We start from the raw sequence: 20,113 nt of genomic DNA, 5'->3' as shown, positions 1-20,113 counted from the left end.
ACATTATTAATGGAATAGAGTGTGTTCAGCAGGCCTACAGGTTGTAACATTATTAATGGAATAGAGTGTGTTCAGCAGGCCTACATGTGTGCCTGGGCCTACAGGTTGTAACATTATTAATGGAATAGAGTGTGTTCAGCAGGCCTACAGGTTGTAACATTATTAATGGAATAGAGTGTGTTCAGCAGGCCTACAGGTGTGCCTGGGCCTACAGGTTGTAACATTATTAATGGAATAGTGTGTGTTCAGCAGGCCTACAGGTGTGCCTGGGCCTACAGGTTGTAACATTATTAATGGAATAGAGTGTGTTCAGCAGGCCTACAGGTGTGTCTGGGTAAAAGAGTAGGCTAACTGGAAAAAGACTGTTCAATTGTGTTGGTAACAAATGTCAGGATTGCTGTTGATCTCTTTACACGTATGGGTACAAATCCCCTGTCTATGCGGATTGCGAGATGAGTGGAAGTCACAAGACATTTGTGTTACACAATCTGGTCCTGATATAACCTGATATCTATCTGTTTTGGATAAATGGAAATAGGTGCTTCTGTGTATGGCCCATGGTATCTCCATACCCATCTCCAGCAGCCTAGAGCATGGAGCTCCACACGCTGTCCCGTTTTCATGCAAGAGGGTCCTGTCACTTAAAACGTTTCATCATACTGTTTGAACTCAGGCTCGTTAACAGGCTCGGGTCATGTGAAACCATTTCAGTTTCATTCTGACCACAATGGCCAGGCAGCTGTTGTAAACGGCCTTGACATCGTAGGTACCATGCCATCTTGGAGCAAATGCGTTTCCTTTTAAACTCTCACCATGATCATGTCTCCTTCTGTGAATCTGGCTTCAACCTCTGGGTTGAACAGAACATCGTTTGATCGGTCTGACTGAAACTGTCTCAGCGTAGCCTGTGCATACAGCACCTGGAGTCTGTCCTGACACCTTTGGGTTGCAAAATTTGTCTGGCAATCCATTCTTTCAGAAAGAGGTTTTATCTTTCCACAAAAGCGTCCGACTCTGGTTCGTATGTCACGTGAACCCTCTTTATTGTTGAAAATGTTTCACTTATCCTTTGTGACTTTCCCGGTGAAGTGGTCCTCACAGTCTGACTCACAGTGATTTGGCACTCCCCAGAGGGGGATGATTGGGTTGGCTAGAACACGTGCTGTGGTGTGGGTCAAACAGTACCTATAGTATACCAGCCCTTTGCAGGTTGACGTGGCCCTACACTATGCAGTCAATTTGGAATGGCTCCCAGGGACCCCTCAGAGGTTCTGTTCTGCTGTGCCTTGTCAGTTCGCATCTCCCCTGGTTAAACACAACACACCAAGCATGTCTGCACCATTGTTCAATATCAGTGGCCAGGCTTGGCCAGCAATAGAACTGCTTCACAAGGACACATGAGCATATTCTTGATACATTTTGATGGGCTTCCGTAAAGAACCTGGGACCACATACTGTATTTTCCATCATGGAGAACAATCCCCTGTACAACTGTGACTAGCAAATCCTCTTTCAATTTAGCCTCCAGTTCCCCCTTATAGACCCATAACTCATTCTGGGAATCTCTCAAAAACCATGGGTGTGGCCTGAAAGGTACTCTTACAGACCTTCCAATAAACATTTCATTACACTACACAGGGTTATGAAAGGGTGGAGGGCGGGACAGATCTATTGTATTTTCCTTGAAAAGACCAAAGCAGGTTGTTTGATTAATTCACGTGCTGGACGAAGGAAAGGCTGGTGAGCTGGAAGGGAGGTTTTATATTTGACGGCCCCCTTTAAAATAACATATGGAGTAGGAAAGTGTTCAGTGGCTAAGTGGCAAGTAAACATTTGCTCACCTCTTGTTATTAGAGATAATGCCTCCGACATTTCAATGTCACAGTGACATCAGCTGTCGTTCCCAGGCTGAAAAAAAGAGTCAGGCCCGACATGGGATGAATCGATAGCCTCATCCCATTACTACGGCATCCAGGCAGGCCCTTTTCCAGAGAGAGGAAAAGAGAAATTCAGCATTTACTCGTCCACAGCACATTTCCCTCGCAATGAGCAGATGCTGAATGGCTATGAGCAGCACACTTAAAGACCTGGCGGACACAGGAGGACAGGCCACGACCAGGGGCTAATAGGAAACAGCGGAATGACTTCAGTCACGGAGTCGCACATGTGGGTCCATACCAGATAAAATGCAAGGTTCAAAAAACTAATTGAACGAGACCAGCAATAAGGATCTGGCCCTGACTGAGGAGGCATGCTTGAGTGATGACAGTGGGGCCATCATTCTTTGACGCCATCTAGCTGGAAAATCCTTTCTAGGTTTATTTTAAACATTGACACAGACCGCATCCTACTGTGGTCTGGGTCAATGTTTATGTTCTTTCAAGTGAGTTACTTAATGCTTCCGGAAGCCTGATATTCCACTAAGTAATGCTTAAATAAATTCTGCGTACCACTAACGCACATCATTTTGCCTGTATTATGGAAACCCTATTTGATGGGCCCAAATTGCCCACTCAGTACAGATGAGCCACAGCTGTTGAATGAGGCATGCTGGGTAGTCTGCCTGTCAGTGTGTGTGTGTGTTTGGCAGGCTCTGACTCAGCATACTGACGTGCGCTGCCGGGAGAGAGCACGAGAGGCCGGTTCTTTTATTACCTAATCCAGTTTGGGAGATGAATCCAGCCAGTAATCTAATATTCCTATAAACGATTCCTCCTTTGTACATTAATCACTGACCTTACCCAATAACAGCACATTTTCCAACCCCCGGCCACTGGAAAGACAAGAGACGTGTCTGTGTATGAGGTTGTGTGGGAGGATGCTGGTCTGAATGGCGTGTTTTTTCTCTCGCCATCCCTCTCTGTAGTCGAACTGTCTCCTCAAGACCCCATGCAGCGGTGTTGCACCGAGCTGCGCTGTAAAACCAATAAAATGCATCAAAAGCGTGACCATTAAAAGCCGCTCTACCTTGGAGACATGGTGAGGGAAGGGGACGAAACTCAACGGTTAGACACCCCCGTGAGAAACTGAAAGAGATGGCAGAGCATCCGCTAATATATGCTGCCAACACTAACATTTAGACAGGGAGGGCCGCGTGTTTGCTCCGTGTATGTAAACCATGGATCAGGTTAATGAGCCTCAAACTGGAACGTGAAACCTCTGAGTCATCCCATCGCTCCGATCCCCTCCTCTCATCTCCCCCCTTTCATCGTTCAGCTTTCCCGCCCCATCTTCCTCCTCTCCGTTGACACGTTCTTCCTCCTCTACCTCTTTGTCTAACCTTCCTGTCCTATCAAAGCAGAAGTCAGGGACAAACCATGACTTATTGATCATATAATTGAACCCTGGGACTATTTTCTCCTCCTAGTCTCTGGGTTAAAGGAGTATTTCATTGTCCAGGTTATTATTATTTTTACAGGCAATCCTCAACAATAGATAAACAAAACATTTTACATATTCACTTCATTATTCCTGCATAATTTAAGATAAGGCCTCACTGGTTCAAATCAAGACAAAACATAAGTCAAAAGGCTTGACTTTCATTTAGATGCACAATTTGACCTTCGTAGTGTAAACATCATAGGCTTTCATAAACACAGAGTCAAAGACATACAAACTAGCCACAGAGGAAGCAGAAAGGCTGGACAATGAAGTCACGTTTGGTAACGGTACAGTACATGGGGACAGTCATTGTTTTAACTGTGACCTGGAGCCAAGCAGGGAACTAGATTCTGTATTATCCTTGGAGCTTATGTACAGTATATAGATCTCATCTGGCTGACCCCCCCCTCCTACTCGCACTTTAGCTTAACACATACTAAATTAATAATTGCGTTTGAATAAATTAAGTTAGCATTTCAGTTTACCACCAAATAGAATGTATTGGATGCTAAAACAGAGTAAGGCTTTTGTCCAATAATTTTATACAGGCAAAAGAAACCAACACCGAACACAAGACAAGTCACCTCATAACTTGAGACTATGATTTTGAAGACATTTCAAAGCTAGAAACCTGTATATTACCAGATTCAGGAGACAACTGGAGAAAGAAAATCTTGCACTGAAAATCCCACAGTATACACAATAAATAAAGGCCACATATCCAGGAAAACTCAAAGGCAGGGTGTCTGAGCATTGTATTGTTCTCTAAATGCTCGACCTGCAAATGTATCCTACTATTAACTGTGATTCATTTTGAAAACCCAAGACTCACTCCTGAAATTTGCACTGAAAAATATTCTTGTTACCGGCCAATATCTACTGGGGATATCATGTTACTTCTTTGAAGTCCACAGCAAGCAGGATAAATATGGCCTACTTGTAAATATAAATTACACTTCATATATGAAACTTATAAAATATATTTGGAAAATACACCTTTTTCCAATTAACTTTCAACCTCGCAAGACCCCAAAACCTTTTTGTGACCCCCTGGGAGGGTCGAAATCCACCGTTTTTGCGAACCACTGATATAGTAATTGACAAGGTCCTTCGCGTGGCAGCTGTCTATGGCTCCAGCCCTAAAAGGCAGATGGCATACGTTTTACTGAAGACACCGGTGACAGTCAACACACTGCTACCCCAGAAACCTCTCAGTCGTTCTATGAGCGGACCAGTTTGATGCCGTGTCCTGTGTCCAGAACACTGGGAGGGAACCAGCCCAGTTTGAACCGCCTGAAGCATCGTAGACACATTCCACACAGCCAGAGGAAATTGAGGCCGCAGCACCAGTTGGACAGGTGGACCAGGGGATAAGTAACCTGGGGGAAGTGGGTCTTCCAGTGCTTGGCGACATCACTCCCAGTGGGTAAGTGGAGTGTGTAGTCACTCCAGCGCTTCGACACACCGTAGGACGCTGACACCACCCTTCCCTTCTCTGACCACTGGGTGGCGCTGTCCGGGTTACAGTTGAACTCCACCCACTCAGAGGTGAAGTCACCGAGCCGGGGGGCGTCCCGGCCCTCGATATCCCTGGCAGGGGAGAGTTCGGCCCCCTGCACGGCCATGTAGAGCCCGTCTATCCTGCGGACCTCCTTGACCCAAGGCAGGGAGTTCTCCGTGTCAAGGACCAGGATGAGGCGGGAAGTGAAGCCTGTGTTTTTTTCCTTCCACCACTCCAGCAGCTGCTCCAGACGCAGACTGTCTCCTCCTGGCAGACAGAGAGAGAAGATAACAATTCTACCTTTGGAAACACGCTGGTAGACATTAGCAGGGACCAAAAAGGGAAATGAAATGCTGATACGATCTACAACACAAACGTGTGAATGGTCAAGTTATTTTCGGGATTCCAAACCGTTGTTATTTTTCTGAATACCATCTTCAACTATATACCTCTATTGTCCCGCTGTAGCCGAGGGCAGCTAAATATTGAGTTACAGAGAATGCTCTCGGTTTGGGCACCCCTCTGAGGCAGAAACGCGAGCGTCATATGATAGGATGTGCGTGTGTTTGTGAGCGCACGCAAGAATGCGTGAGCGGTGTTCTTGAGTGAGTGAGAGTGAAAGCCCAGAGACAACCCCCCCACCCCCCGCCCTCCTCCTCCTCCTCCTCGTCTCCTCCTCAGTCTCTTCTTTAAAGCTCTGACGACAGCCGGGCCCCGCTGTTTTTCACGCGGCCTCCACTGCTCAAACACGGTGACACGGGCTATGACACGCGGAATCCTTCATGAGGATTAATATGGCCGTGTGCTTCGTGGCAGACACGCAGGCAGGAAGATTAAGAGGTGCCTGCAGATGGAGCCAAGATAAGATATTTCTTTACAGTTTAGGAGACGCTCAGAGAGGGAACGGATAGGGGGGTGATACTCCGGGGTCAGATCATATTGGTGCTTAAAGCACAATTTGGCATTCGCTGTAGCACCGGGGTGGTATACTCTGGCCGCGGTGTGTTTTGGCAATTTTTACAAGCATCCTTAATCTTTAGTAGGACATTTCGTAATACGTTCTTATTTTCCTTCTCTCCGAATGTTAGGTTAACAGCTAGTTTGATACTGAGAGCATACATTTTGTATTGAATAGTACTGTACATATACACTCACCTAAAGGATTATTAGGAACACCTTTTTAATTTCTCATTAATGCAATTATCTAATCAACCAATCACATGGCAGTTGCTTCAATGCATTTAGGGGTGTGGTCCTGGTCAAGACTGATTCAAGCTGATAGAAGAGCAACTTTGACTGAAATAACCACTCGTTACAAACCGAGGTATGCAGCAAAGCATTTGTGAAGCCACAACACGCACAACCTTGAGGCGGATGGGCTACAACAGCAGAAGGCCCCACCAAGGTACCACTCATCTCCACTACAAATTGGAAAAAGAGGCTACAATTTGCACGAGCTCACCAAAATTGTACAGTTGAAGACTGGAAAAATTTTGCCTGGTCTGATGAGTCTCGATTTCTGTGGAGACATTCAGATGGTAGAGTCAGAATTTGGCGTAAACAGAATGAGAACATGGATCCATCATGCCTTGTTACCACTGTGCAGGCTGGTGGTGGTGGTGTAATGGTGTGGGGGATGTTTTCTTGGCACACTTTAGGCCCCTTAGTGCCAATTGGGCATCGTTTAAATGCCACGGCCTACCTGAGCATTGTTTCTGACCATGTCCATCCCTTTATGACCACCATGTACCCATCCTCTGAGTGCTACTTCCAGCAGGATAATGCACCATGTCACAAAGCTCGAATCATTTCAAATTGGTTTCTTGAACATGACAATGAGTTCACTGTACTGAAATGGCCCCCACAGTCACCAGATCTCAACCCAATAGAGAATCTTTGGGATGTGGTGGAACGGGAGCTTCGTGCCCTGGATGTGCATCCCACAAATCTCCATCAACTGCAAGATGCTATCCTATCAATATGGGCCAACATTTCTAAAGAATGCTTTCAGCACCTTGTTGAATCAATGCCACGTAAAATGAAGGCAGTTCTGAAGGCGAAAGGGGGTCAAACACAGTATTAGTATGGTGTTCCTAATAATACTTTAGGTGAGTGTATAATTTCAATATATTCCTTTTCAAGGCCACAAAGTTCATTTTGGGTTATCTGTGATAATATTAATTCCAAATAACGACACTCATTATAGCAGACTTGTCTTTGGAGAAGAGATGTGTCTATGAATCTTTGATAAGGCTGACGTAGGAGGTGACCAAGAAATGCACACTCAGACAGGTAAAAGGTGTTTGGGTTCATGGCGAGAGAAAAAAAGAAGAATATTGAGAGTGGGAGTAGATTAACAATGGTCAAGTCTCATCTTCACTGAGCATTTCTTCCCACCAGCACCACTGAGAGATGAAGCGTGGGTGTGTTGGCAGCCACTCTGAACACAATAAGCTTCCGTTATCATGCTGGGAAAAATGGATAACCTTAATTTCTGCTGAGAGATGCATGGTTTAGTGAAAAGTACAGAAAGGTACATCATCTGGCAGATTTACAAAACAATGAGTACTTCCACAACCTCTCAGAAACAAATGTAAAACATTTAGCCAAACAAGAACACATTACTGTTTGTTAAAATTATCCTGTATTTGTCTTTCATGTTCAACCCATTCAAGTCCTTATCTGTATTGAAAAATATATACCAAAAATATATATATTTTTTTTTAATAGTAAAACTAGTGGATTGTACAAGTATTCAACACCATGGCCTTTTCCCACATCTTGTTACATTAGAACGTGTGATTAGAAACTGGACATCCAGTCTGCGTGAAATAATAGGAATACATTTCTTTTGTCCATGGCTAGCTCTTCCTCTGTCCCCCATTATACAACCTGCAGTCATGGTCAAAAGAATTGGCACTTTATTCAAATAATGCACCATTTCGATGAGATAAAATAAAAAATGCAAACATACTCTAGAATCCACATACAGTTTGCAAAACCAAAAAAATATTGTAATATTTTACAGGATTTTATTTTTCCACAAATCAATTTTAAAATGACCCGGAAAATATTATTGACACCTTGTAGAAGTAGTAAGAGAATTTGATTTTAAGCAGGTGACTCCTGTGTTGAGTTGCAGGTGCCTGTAATTATGAAAATCCTTCAATCAACTAGTTTGAATAGAGAAAAAAAAGAAAACCAGAGAATTGTCTGTGTGTACTTCAATGAGCATGGAGGAAAGAAAGAAAACACGAGAAATGTCTGAATTTGCACAGAATTTGGACACAAGATTCCACCTAAGCATGGATAATATCAATGGTACAACTGCATCCCCAGAGATCTGGATGTCCACTGTACTTAATGTTATCAAGAACTACAAGGCCCATGCTGCTCTAGCCAACTTCCCCGGATGGGGCCAAATCGCAGCACAGGATGGTTGGAATGGTAGAGAAAAAACCTGTCATACATATTCAAGCTGACCTCCACACGAGGCTCCAGAACAAGTTTCAACTCACACCATCCGCTGCCAACTTGATGAAAAACATTGACTAGTAGGAGACACAGGTTGCTGAGAGAGAAGCAAAAGAACACCTGAACATGCCACAGTCCTTCTGGAACAATTTCTTGTGGACAAATGTGACCAAATTAGAGGTTTTTGGTAAAGCTCTATGTTGACATAAAAATTAAGGCTTCAAAGAAAATAACCCTTCCCCACAACCAAACGAGGAGGAGGTTCAGCGATGTACTCTGGTCGCTTTGCTGATTCTGGCTCGAGGTGAATCAGGAGAACACCAAGCCATTATGGAGTGCAATGTTGAAACAAATGTCAGAAAGCTGTCTCTTGGTTGTAGGTTATGGGTCTTCCAGCAGGACCCTGACAACAAACACACTGCAAAAAAATACCCAGGATTGGGTTAAGACCAAATTCAGTGGTATTTCTAAAGCGGCTACCAATGACCAAGCAGAGAGATCGGAAGAAAGCATTTAGAAGGAACCAAATGCTAAGGAGATATGCAGCAGTTTGTACATGAAGAGTAAGCCAAACTGCCAGTACAGAGGTGCAGGAAGCTCATCCATGGCTATAAGTACTTGATTGAAGTTATTTTTACCAAAGGCATTTCTGTTTATTTTCAGATTTGAAAAGATGCATACAGCTCTGAATAAAAAAAAAAGTTCTGTTATATTAACAGCAAAACATAGAATTGCGAGAACCCAACACTCTGCTCAATTTGAACTTATTTAAAAAATATATTTTTAGTTATTTGGGGAAAGTTCAAGGGTGCCAGTATTTTTCAGCCACAAATATATGAAAGAATACTCAGTATAGTATCGAATTTTAAGCCCAGATTAAACTTTTCATGGATCTAAGCGGTTCTGTGCCCTGTGCAACGTTTATTACCAGTTGATTCATTGCTACAGAGGCTGAAATAGAATTATAAATACATCTGTAAATGTCAATACTGATGACTTTCTTCGATGAGCAAGTGTTTGTTGTGGCATGTGACAACTACTTTTGCACGTTTTTTTAGCACCAATGACAGGATATCTAGCACGGCCTGTCCTACAGATTACCTATCTAACGTTACCACCTGCCAAAGCTTGCTAACAATAGCAAAGCCATCAACTTAAACAGTCATAATATAAAAACCAGGGCAGCACAAAGTTTAATATCTTTTACCAAAGCGAACGAGTTACTTTGTTACTAGTTCCTAGCTAATATTATTATGAGTTTTCATCAAGCCAGAGGCCTCTTACATGTTGTTGCTTGCCTCGATGCCTGCAGTAATGGAAGTAGTCAAGCAGCCAAGCCTAAAACGATGATTCTGTTTTTGTAATGTCATTAGCAACAGCCAGCTAGCCAGCTAGGTAGGGTTTGTTTGCTCATTGTTGTGGTGTGAAAGAAAAGCATGCTAAGACCAACATACAGTATGGCTTACAATTGACTATTTAACTATTGTCAAAATGTCTTTATCACAGGTTTAGAATCATAGTTGAGCCCTGTATAACTCAATGCACTCCTAGAGTACAATAGACAGTATACAGTACAAGAAGCAAATCTGATGCAAGTCCATGGATAGTGAGTCCTGCTACCCTATCTCACCCTCTCACAAGCACACAGTGCATGTCTGTGCCCATATGTGTGCACATTTTTAGATCCAGGCAATAATTAAGACTGTAAAAAATCTGAAAACAGAAAATGAACACCTTATACTGTATAAGGTGTGTGTGTGTGGGTGTTAGAGACAGAATGTATATATACAGTATATCACAAAATGGAGTATACCCCTCACATTTTTGTAAATATTGGATTATATCTGATCCTGTGACAACACTGAAGAAATGACACTTTGCTACAATGTAAAGTTGTGAGTGTACAGCTTGTATAACAGTGTAAATGTGCTGTTCTCAAAATAACACAACACACAGCCATTAATGTCTAAACTGCTGGCAACAAAAGTGAGTACACCCTTAAGGGAAAATGTCCAAATTGGGCCCAAAGTTTCCATATTTTGTGTGGCCACCATCATTTTCCAGCACTGCCTTAACCCCCTTGGGCATGGAGTTCATGAGAGCTTCACAGGTTGCCAATGGAGTCCTCTTCCACTCCTCCATGACATAATCATGGATCTGGTAGATGTTAGAGACCTTGCGCTCCTCCACCTTCCGTTTGAGGATGCCCCACAGATGTTCAATAGGGTTTAGGTCTGGAGACATGCCAGTCCATCACCTTTACCCTCAGCTTCTTTAGCAAGGCAGTGGTTGTCTTGGAGGTGTGTTTGGGGTCGTTATCATGTTGGAATACTGCCCTGTCTCCGAAGGGAGGGGATCATGCTTTACTTCAGTATGTCACAGTACATGTTGGCATTCATGGTTCCCTCAATGAACTGTAGCTCCCCAGTGCCGGCAGCACTCATGCAGCCCCAGACCATGACACTCCCACCACCATGCTTGACTGTAGGCAAGACACACTTGTCTTTGTACTCCTCACCTGGTTGCCGCTACACACGCTTGACACAATCTGAACCAAATAAGTTTATCTTGGTCTCATCAGACCACAGGACATGGTTCCAGTAATCCATGTCCTTAGTCTGCTTGTCTTCACCAAACTGTTTGCAGGCTTTCTTGTGCATCCTCTTTAGAAGAGGCTTCCTTCTGGGATGACAGCCATGCAGACCAATTTGATGCAGTGTGCAGCGTATGGTCTGAGCACTGACAGGCTGACCCCCCACCCCTTCAACCTCTGCAGCCATGCTGGTCTATTTCCCAAAGACAACCTCTGGATATGACGCTGAGCATGTGCACCGCTGTATGGTCTTGGTCACCATGCTGCAGCTCAGTTTCAGGGTCTTGGCAATCTTTTAATAGCCTAGGCCATCTTTATGTAGAGCAACAATTCTTTTTTTCAGATCCTCAGAGAGTTCTTTGCCATGAGGTGCCATGTTGAACTTCCAGTGACCAGTATGAGGGAGTGTGAGAGCCATGACACCAAATTTAACACACCTGCTCCCCATTCACACCTGAGACCTTGTAACACTAACGAATCACATGACTCCGGGGAGGGAAAATGGCTAATTGGGCCCAATTTGGACATTTTCACTTAGGGGTGTACTCACCTTTGTTGCCTGTGGTTTATAGAACAGCCTGTTTTGAAATAAAACAGGTGCAAAATAAAACCGGAGAGACTTGTGGACAAGAAGCTCACCAACTGGTCTCTATATTAAAAGTAATTACAGATGACCCTCAGGTGACCCTGAGATTACCCTCACCTGCCAGTGCCCAGGCTCCGGTGGGGAGCGTGTGACCGCTGTAGAACACCACGTACGTATCATGGCGGGGACCGTCCGTCGTGCGGAGCTCCAGGAAGGTTTTGAGCTTGGCCTGCAGGGCCTCCATGGTCACCCCGCTGGTGGAGTAGTCACAGCCAAACGTCTCAATCATGTGGTGCGAGAAGAGGCGCTGCACGCTGTTCAACATGCCCGTGGAACGCAAATTTAGCTCCTGCACCTGGTCCGGAGGTAGTAGGATGGGCTGGCCGTCTGGGCTGTTGTGAGCGGAGAGAAAAGGATGACAGGAGGTGAGGAGGAGGGGAGGAGAGAAGGGAACGAGGTGGTGGTGAATAGGTGGGTGAGGGGAGAAAGATAATGAATAGGAGAAGGGGACAACGGCCAGAAGAAATGGAATGCGGAATTGAAAAGATTACAATTAGAAGAATGAAGTCGAGCGAGAAAAGAGGTGAAAGAGAGTTGAAAGCAGTATACTAGAGATAGAACATTTGCATAATGTGAAGTGTGTGTGTGTGTGTGTGTGTGTGCATATACTTGTAGTGATATACTTTCCAGTATCAGAATTCTTCAAAAGTCCTTGCGACTACAGTAAACCAAGAAAAAAGTGAGGACAGAAAAGCTGTTTTTGGCTTAGGGGTACATTTTTGGTTTAGGGACTCATGTTAAAGAAAACAGAATTTCAATGTAAATCGATTGTTACTCCCAAAAATGTTATCGTAAGTAGAACAAGCGCGTGGTGTGTGTGTGTGTAGCTCAGTCAGAATAAAGCTGGAGAGCATTCTTGACCCAACGACCCCACAACTACATTTGGAGGTCAAAACTTAGATCATCTGTTCGATCTAACAAACCACCCTCTCTCCTTCGCCAGCTGTCTCTCTACTCCCCATCCTTTATCTCCCTTTGTCCACTCTCTCCATCTGTCTCCACTCCTTCCCTCCACCTCAAGGCCAACACAATCTCCGACCCATATAGGCCTTCTCTCTGGCTCTGTTTGTCCGTGTGCCTGCCATTACTCACAGCTCTCTTCAGTCCCCCACACAGGCATCTGCATAACTCAAAACATGTCATGTGAAAGCAGAGTTTTCCAGATCTCCAGAAAAGACCTTGGGCAAGATATATTTGGAGAGTTCCATTGGAATTAAGAATAGATGTGTCAGAGGGGTCATATTAAAATGCCTGGACAGTGGACAGAGCTGTCCTGTCTTTTTTTTCTGCCCGCACCGCTCTTTTAAAATGGTCCCTTTCAGACGTTCCTTCCCTTTGTTCTTGCCTCAATCTCTTGCACTTTACCGGCCCCGCCCTCCACCCCCCACCACCTGTACTCCACCCCCCACCACCTGTACTCCACCCCCCACCACCTGTACTCCACCCCCCACCACCTGTACTCCACCCCCCACCACCTGTACTCCACCCCCCACCACCTGTACTCCACCCCCCACCACCTGTACTCCACCCCCCACCACCTGTACTCCACCCCCCACCACCTGTACTCCACCCCCCACCACCTGTACTCCACCCCAAAGGGCCCTCATCACTGCAAAAACATGATCTGAACCCTTCGCGGAGCAAATTATACCCTGCTGTATTCTCAGCGCGTTTTCCGGTCCCCCGATACCGTCCGCGCTCACCGTCTCGGAATGCAGAACGGACGAGAGAAGAGCACGGCTCCCTGTGCCACACGGCTGTCATCCGAATCCCCACCCCTGACAGAGGCTAGCTTCTGCTTAGTGCTTAGTGTCCCGGCACAAAGATAAAGGCCGGGTTGGAAACGGCCCCCTAGCGCTGACACAGTGCACTCCTTTTAACCAGGGCCTGTGTGTCCAAGACGAGGGGATAGGGTGCCAGTTGGCACACGGGGGTCACCCTGCCTGGTCGTAAACAACATCTTCCACCAGCAGCCACTCAGTATGCGATGGAGAGAAGTAGCCCCGCCGGGAGGACCATGTTTATGCAGGGTTATTGGGGTATTTTTCCACTTGGTTTGTCCAGTGAGGGAACTGAATTGATGCTCTGTCCCTCCAGATGCTGTGATGTTAGGGTCTTTAACTTCGGCAGTGGGAAGATTGATGATGATGGCGGAGGAGTAAAAAGGGCAGGACCCGCCCACCTTGAGTGTCGAGCCTTTTCGGACGCCTGGTCTTCAGCGCTCAGGCGGCACGACATCCGCCCGCCGTTCTGAACTCACTGGATTGATTGCTTACATTTTAAAATCAACACGAGTATAATAGTTATATTATGTCTGGTGTGAACAGATAGGTGTAATCTGAAGCCGAGCGTGTTCAATTTATTATTATTACTTTTATTTATCTGGCGGATATCCTTCTGTTGGTACACTTGTTGAATTATACAGGAGAACAAGACAACAGCAGTAATTAATGAGGCCGTCTAGACTAGGCAGATGAGTGCTGGTAGGCTAAACAGAGCAAGTTAAAATGGTTTGTGACTTTTTCAAACTCCTTTTATTACGAGGTTTCGGAACACACTGGAAGAGATCCAAGACAGTTCCTAAACTCTGAATATTCGGCCTGCGCTGATGAACTGCCCTCTTCATTTCAAACAACAGGTTTTTCAATGGAATTCAAGTCTGCAGACTGCCATTACAAAATGCCAATTGTGTGTTCAATTACTTGCAATAAGTTGTTCTTAAGTTGCAGGGGCAACGTTAATGACCACAGGACCACTGGAAGCCAAATAAGCTGATAAGATCCAGCACTAGATTTACAAAACATATGGGGTTCCTTTCCGCTCATGCATTCTCATTTAGACCAATAAAGCTACTGCTGGGCATGGCCAAAGTACTCTGTTTTCAATATCAACCAACAAATGCAAACGCATTCAGACAGGAGCCGGTCACATGAAACGGGTCAGATGAAAAACAGAGCTCACTGGCATACACACAAGTAGTGGGACCGGCACTAACCTGAGAAGGAATGACAAATGGGCAGAAAAAAACTCAATACAAAGTATGGCGGTGTATCATTGATGTCATGGGTCTGGCTTGCTTCCAATTGTCAGTCCATATGCGCAGACCAAAGGACCTTGCCATTGAAGGGACAGAGTTGGTGTATGTCAACAACTAGCTTGGCTTCACTGCCCACTGTCATTCAATAAACACATTGCCCACCTGCAGTTTAAAGGTCAATCCAAAATGAGTTTCTTCTTCCACAAAAATACCTTGTTAAACATCTGGATAAGGAAATTCTAGTTCAAATGATTTCGCCAATCCCCGACTACGGCGCGGGAATCTTTGCATTCACTGCCAAAAACCTACAGCCTAAGTTAGATGTCATTTAGCACTCCGCCATCATCTTTGTAAAGCCACCGACATCCCCACTCATCACTGTGACCTTTCCACCCTGGGTAATAGGCCCACCCTTAACAATCAATGCCAAACTCACTGGTACCAATGTATTTTCAGTGACTTAAAAAGTCACTTTCAGGTAAATGCCATTTCTACCACAGCTCACTACTTAACATCTACTGCGTTCATATTTACCTACACTCATCAGGATAGATATCACTCTAGTTACTCCTAAAGCCCAATAGTCCTTAAGTCGCGATACTCATTTCTGTTGCCAGTGACTGGAATGAGTTACAGAAGACCCTTAAGCTCAACACGCTTGTCTCACATTACATGTTCAAAAATTAAATAAACATGCCTTTATTAGAAAACTGCACATGCTCTTTCCCCTATTCCTCAACCTTTATTTATTTTAATTTCATGTTTATTTTTGTCTATTTATAATCTTAGATGGTCATGCATTTAAATGCCTTTGGCCAACCTTGAAAATGAGAGTTCGTTCTCAAGTGATTTCTGTTAAATAAGAGCTGAATGATAAAGGTAAATAGGGACTGCAACAATATGGAAAGATTCGATATGGTGAAATGGTCTATGTTGCATCAGAAAACATTTGAAAAAAATCACATTTTGGGAGTACTTTTATAACTTTAGATGTATGTATGTCATTTGGTTAGATTCCCATATACGTTTGTAATCATGTTGTAAAATAAGCATGTAGCTCATTACCTGGGTTGTTTATTTTATTCAGCCTTTGTTCCTGATCTTTATAGAGGGTGCTAATCATTTGAGGTGATTGTATATAAATTAGTGCATTATAAAAGACAAAAAGTTTATAAATTCAGTAATAAAGGAATACATTGAATTCCCACCAAAATATCTGAACATTATATCCCACCAAAATATCTGAAACTTATTAATTGAAACAATTTCTCCATTCCAGAAAAATATCTGGAATATCTGGAATTTCAAAATATATGAAAACAAACAATATTTGTGAAATTCTTTATTCTTTAATTTATTCTTTAATGTATTTATTATTTGTAAATGCAAAACATTTCAGCAATGGATGAAAATACTTGTTTTGGCATATGTTGTGTGTGAGAGATGTATATGATTTGTCATTTTGTATGTGTGTGTGTGTGTGTACGATACCTGCTATAGCTTGTAGGGATCACTACTGCGTAGCCCACACAGGTGCCTCCTAGACAACTGCCCAGCTCGTGGAAAAGCCCATGGGCCAGGGACTCCAGCGGGAGGACCACCAGGAACACAGCGATGAACAAACCGTTGGAGGTCTGCAACATCAAAGAGCATTTCAAAAGGAAGACAGTCCCTCATACAACTCTAAACCTAAAAGACAGTTGCAATGCTTTTTTTAAATAATTTTCCCCCCCTAACCAGGGACCGATTTAAACCTGGGACACCAGGTAGGTGAAATTAATTATCAGGCAGAACAAAAAGCTAGGAGGCTCAGTACCATGTAGCGTCAGATTTACATATTCCCTGCAGTAATGGAAGGGAAACTCAGCTGAAGAAACGGTTCCCTGACAACTGACGTTATTGACATTATTGAATTACTGTCCGGCTCCGTTTGACTCTGAATCCCCCCGTCACCAAAAGACCTTTGTAGTAAAGCTGTAGTGCTGCGCTTGTTACAGTCGCATTAGCAATTTAAATCCTTATTAAAATCCATATCTGCCATTTCTTCAAACTGACCCGTCCAATTAGTGAGGCACCAGCCAGTTTACCGGAGCCTATCAGAGCTCTGTGTTTCTTTATCAGCTGGTCAGTTCTGGATGGAGCCAGCCAATCTCAGTCAGCCCAAGGCCTCACAACCACCACATGGTCACATCCAGTCCTCATTTGACACGGCAACATTAAAGCTATCATGCCGGATCAGCTCTTTCCTTGTAAAGAAAGGCTACATGCCTAGATTCTAGAAATACTAAACAAGGCTATAACTAGGCTTTTATGTTCGGTAAAAGGGATGTGGAATTCAATGTTTAAGATGTGTGCATTGCTTAACTCGGCTCAAAGGGACACTGCAATATTCAGTCAATCAGGTTTTTCTCCATACAGTAAACGCAGCGTGAGATAAACTTGTGGATACCATATTATGTCTCCGTGTGCACCAGATAGGTGGTTCGAGGTCGTACAGGTTGACTAAGGTTGTCCAGACGGTCTGAGCTTCTAACTCTGGTGTACTGCTTCCAGCAGAAACTCTCTCCTTCATCTTTTCCTCTTTTCTTGTCAAAAACAGCATAGAAATTCCCCTTTGAAATCAAATAAATTAATGTGGACGCAGCTGTGGAAAATCTACAGGTACGGTAGAATACGAGTCCAGCATGGAGTCCAGCATGTATCATGTGGTAAAATAGTCTCAGTGCAGTATTGCATGCTTTCTGACAACAAGGTACTGTAAATTAGGCTATATAACTTATGGCAAGACATTGTAACAGAATAGGCGTATGAAAGTGCTAATTTGAATTGCCGGTCTTGTGAATGGATGCCAGGCCCCTATCTAGCACCAGTCAATAGGGCTTATGGTGTTTTGATATCAGGTTACAGAGCAATTTTGGTAAAGTCTGTCTCCAATAAGATAAATCACAACTTAATGGAAATTAAAAAGCTTATATCCATCCCTTGTTCAATCACTTGACCAATCACTCACTCACTTAATCAGTCAGTTGATCAACCAACACACAAGACTTGGCCAATGTGAATTATATCACAAGAAATTGACTTTATCACAATAGCTATAAATGAAATAATTATAACTTTGATATTTTTTTAATATTAGCCTGCCAATAAAAGCTTTTTAAGGTTGTAGCTATCAATTGTCCAGTTCACAACCGCCTCAGCAAACTGAATTTCAAAGTTCACTGCCCTCTAGTAGGGCCCTGTATACTATAGGTACTTTATCATAATTAACCGCTTCAGCAACAATTCCACAACATCTGGTCTGTTTGGTCATCAATGTCAATATTCCACCCAGCTCCAAAGCCAACGGATTTAATAACCTGTCAATCAATGAACACCTTTTAATTCATTAGTGCAACATAAAGCATTACTCAGACAGTTTGCCCTCGGTCTATCTTACCTGCCAGGAAACAGCTGCCAGTATGGCTGTGGACACCAGGCTAAATAAGACCAGGCGCTCTGAGATCAGGCAGAAGTGTCTCATCCCTCGCGAGGCCATGACCCGGTCCAGGCTGCGTGTGTCCGACCGCTGGGCAGAGCACGCCTTCTGACAGTCGCTTAGCTTGGAGTGGAAGCCCCAGAGTGTGATCAGCAGAACCACGTGACACACGGCCCAGAACAGGCCAAACACACAGAACCCAGGGATCACCAGGTACCACAGGTCTAGGCTGGTCATCTTCAGAGCAGCCAGAACAAAGAAGGCTACCTCCACAAGCCCCAGGGGGAGCAGGGAAAGCCGGCGCCAGACACGCCGCAAAGAGAGCAGGGGCAGCCAGCGCTCGGTTGGCCCCTGGCTGCTGAAGTAGACGTCCAGGACGGGGTCACAGATCAGACGGCCCAGGTAGCAGCCCAAGGCGAAGGGGTTGGTCGTTATCTCCACTGCCTTGAAGAACAGCAGGGAGGTGACCAGGGAAAAGCAGGCTAAATTGGGTAGGGCCAGGATGGACTTGACACGCAGGTCCACAATCAGAGCCCCCAGCGCCACGACTAGGGCGATGAGGGCTATTGATTTGGTCATCAGCATGGTGGTGCTGGCAATGCCAAATCCCAGGAGTTCAAGAAGCTCCTCAGACGTAAGCAGAGTGGGTTTATATTGAACGCAGCCCATAATCCGGTCGGTTAACGCCCACACCGTCCTCAAAGCCACACTAGCCAGCAGCAGGTAGTTAGTGGCCCGCTCCTTGACGTTCTCCTCAAGAACAGGACTATTGAGGAAGCACAGGAGGCCTAGAAGGTAACCGAACCACAGGTGGAAGAGACTGAGACTTGCTGACTCCATGGAAAAGTAGTAGTAAAGGATGCTGGCGATGCCCAGGACGAACAGACCCAGGATGAAGATGACCAGGAACATGGGCTCATCCGTTAGTTCCCAGCGCACATACAGGCCCATGCACACCGCCACCATCAAGTTAAAACTGGACAGGTAACCAAGGCAGCGTACTGACGACCACATATCCACTTCCCTGCCAGGAGCAGACTCAGGCCCGCTCCCCTCACCCGGTGCCAGCCGTGTCATGGTGGTGGGGACCGGACGGGATCCTTCTGAACGTTTAACTTGTGGGGTATTCAGAGGTCAATGTCACTGACATGTAGGATCTGTAGTGAACCAGGGCAATTGACTGTAGGCAGCATTATAGATGAGATCTAGATGAAATAAGTTATACAGTAACTGTGGGAAAGAAAATCATTTTTGGACTGTGAATAGTGTTTAAGTAGCGAGATCTATGAATTCACATCAGTATAATCAACAAGTATCCTGATTTATCTGTTGGCTGTATTACAAGCAAGTTTTTATAGACAGAACAGTAGGCTTACAGTTAGTTGGTTTCATAGCTAACTACATTGTGTTGTTAGCAGACAAACTACGTTAGCAAGCTAACTGTTGTGAAAACTTTGCCAGCGTCAATCTGCCACATACATAGGAAGTTGGCTAATAATAGCAAGCTAACGTTACCTACTACTACTACCAGCTAACTATTTACGCTGCGTATAGTTGAGCAAAGGGATGACATATAATGGGACTCAAGGGGCGTCATAGCAAAAGTATTGATGTTAACAAATAATTAAAAATACTTACTAATGACAAAACGAACGATATATATTGACTTGCTTACTTTTGCTTGTTGGAAAACTTTTCTTTCCAATTCGCCATGACATTTCCGGACTTCAAACTACGGCAGGGATGATGAGACAAACAGAACTAGGGATTTTGCTTTTGATAAGAAAAGTTTTTCCACACATTTTCTTTAATAAATTACAATTCCATTACATGATATTAATGAGAGATACTTATTTAGTTACTACTGATAACATTTGAAATATATAAATTACGATAATTGCAAAAATGTCATATTAACTTATCAGAATACATCTATGTCAAATTGTGGTCTGTGAAACTATTACAATGATCTTTGGTATGTGAGGATAATAAAACACACAATA

At 44.2% G+C, this 20,113-nt stretch overlaps 1 protein-coding gene across 5 annotated transcripts; it reads right to left on the bottom strand.

Annotated features, from left to right (window-relative positions):
• Positions 1–200: 200 nt before the first annotated feature.
• Positions 201–19,856, bottom strand: tmem168a (transmembrane protein 168a). Of its 5 annotated transcripts, XM_020043001.2 has the most exons (6): positions 19,786–19,856; positions 18,072–19,340; positions 16,124–16,266; positions 11,653–11,927; positions 2,742–2,915; positions 201–1,982 (listed from the first exon to the last, which is right to left on the bottom strand). In XM_020043001.2, the coding sequence occupies exons 2-6, from the start codon at positions 19,185–19,187 to the stop codon at positions 1,963–1,965; spliced, it is 1,728 nt and encodes a 575-aa protein (XP_019898560.2). In that variant the 5' UTR covers positions 19,188–19,340; positions 19,786–19,856; the 3' UTR covers positions 201–1,962. The 5 variants fall into 5 exon arrangements, with proteins under 5 accessions (XP_019898560.2, XP_010896531.2, XP_010896532.2 ...); XM_010898229.3 differs by lacking the exons at positions 201–1,982; positions 2,742–2,915 and adding an exon at positions 3,524–5,149; XM_010898230.3 differs by lacking the exons at positions 201–1,982; positions 2,742–2,915 and adding an exon at positions 3,524–5,149 and having other exon boundaries at positions 18,072–19,315; positions 19,786–19,849.
• Between the last annotated feature and the right edge of the window lie 257 nt (positions 19,857–20,113).

This window comes from Esox lucius, chromosome 23 (assembly GCF_011004845.1).
Source record: "Esox lucius isolate fEsoLuc1 chromosome 23, fEsoLuc1.pri, whole genome shotgun sequence".
Lineage (NCBI taxonomy): Eukaryota > Metazoa > Chordata > Actinopteri > Esociformes > Esocidae > Esox > Esox lucius.
This window is presented reverse-complemented; position numbering and strand designations above follow the sequence as displayed.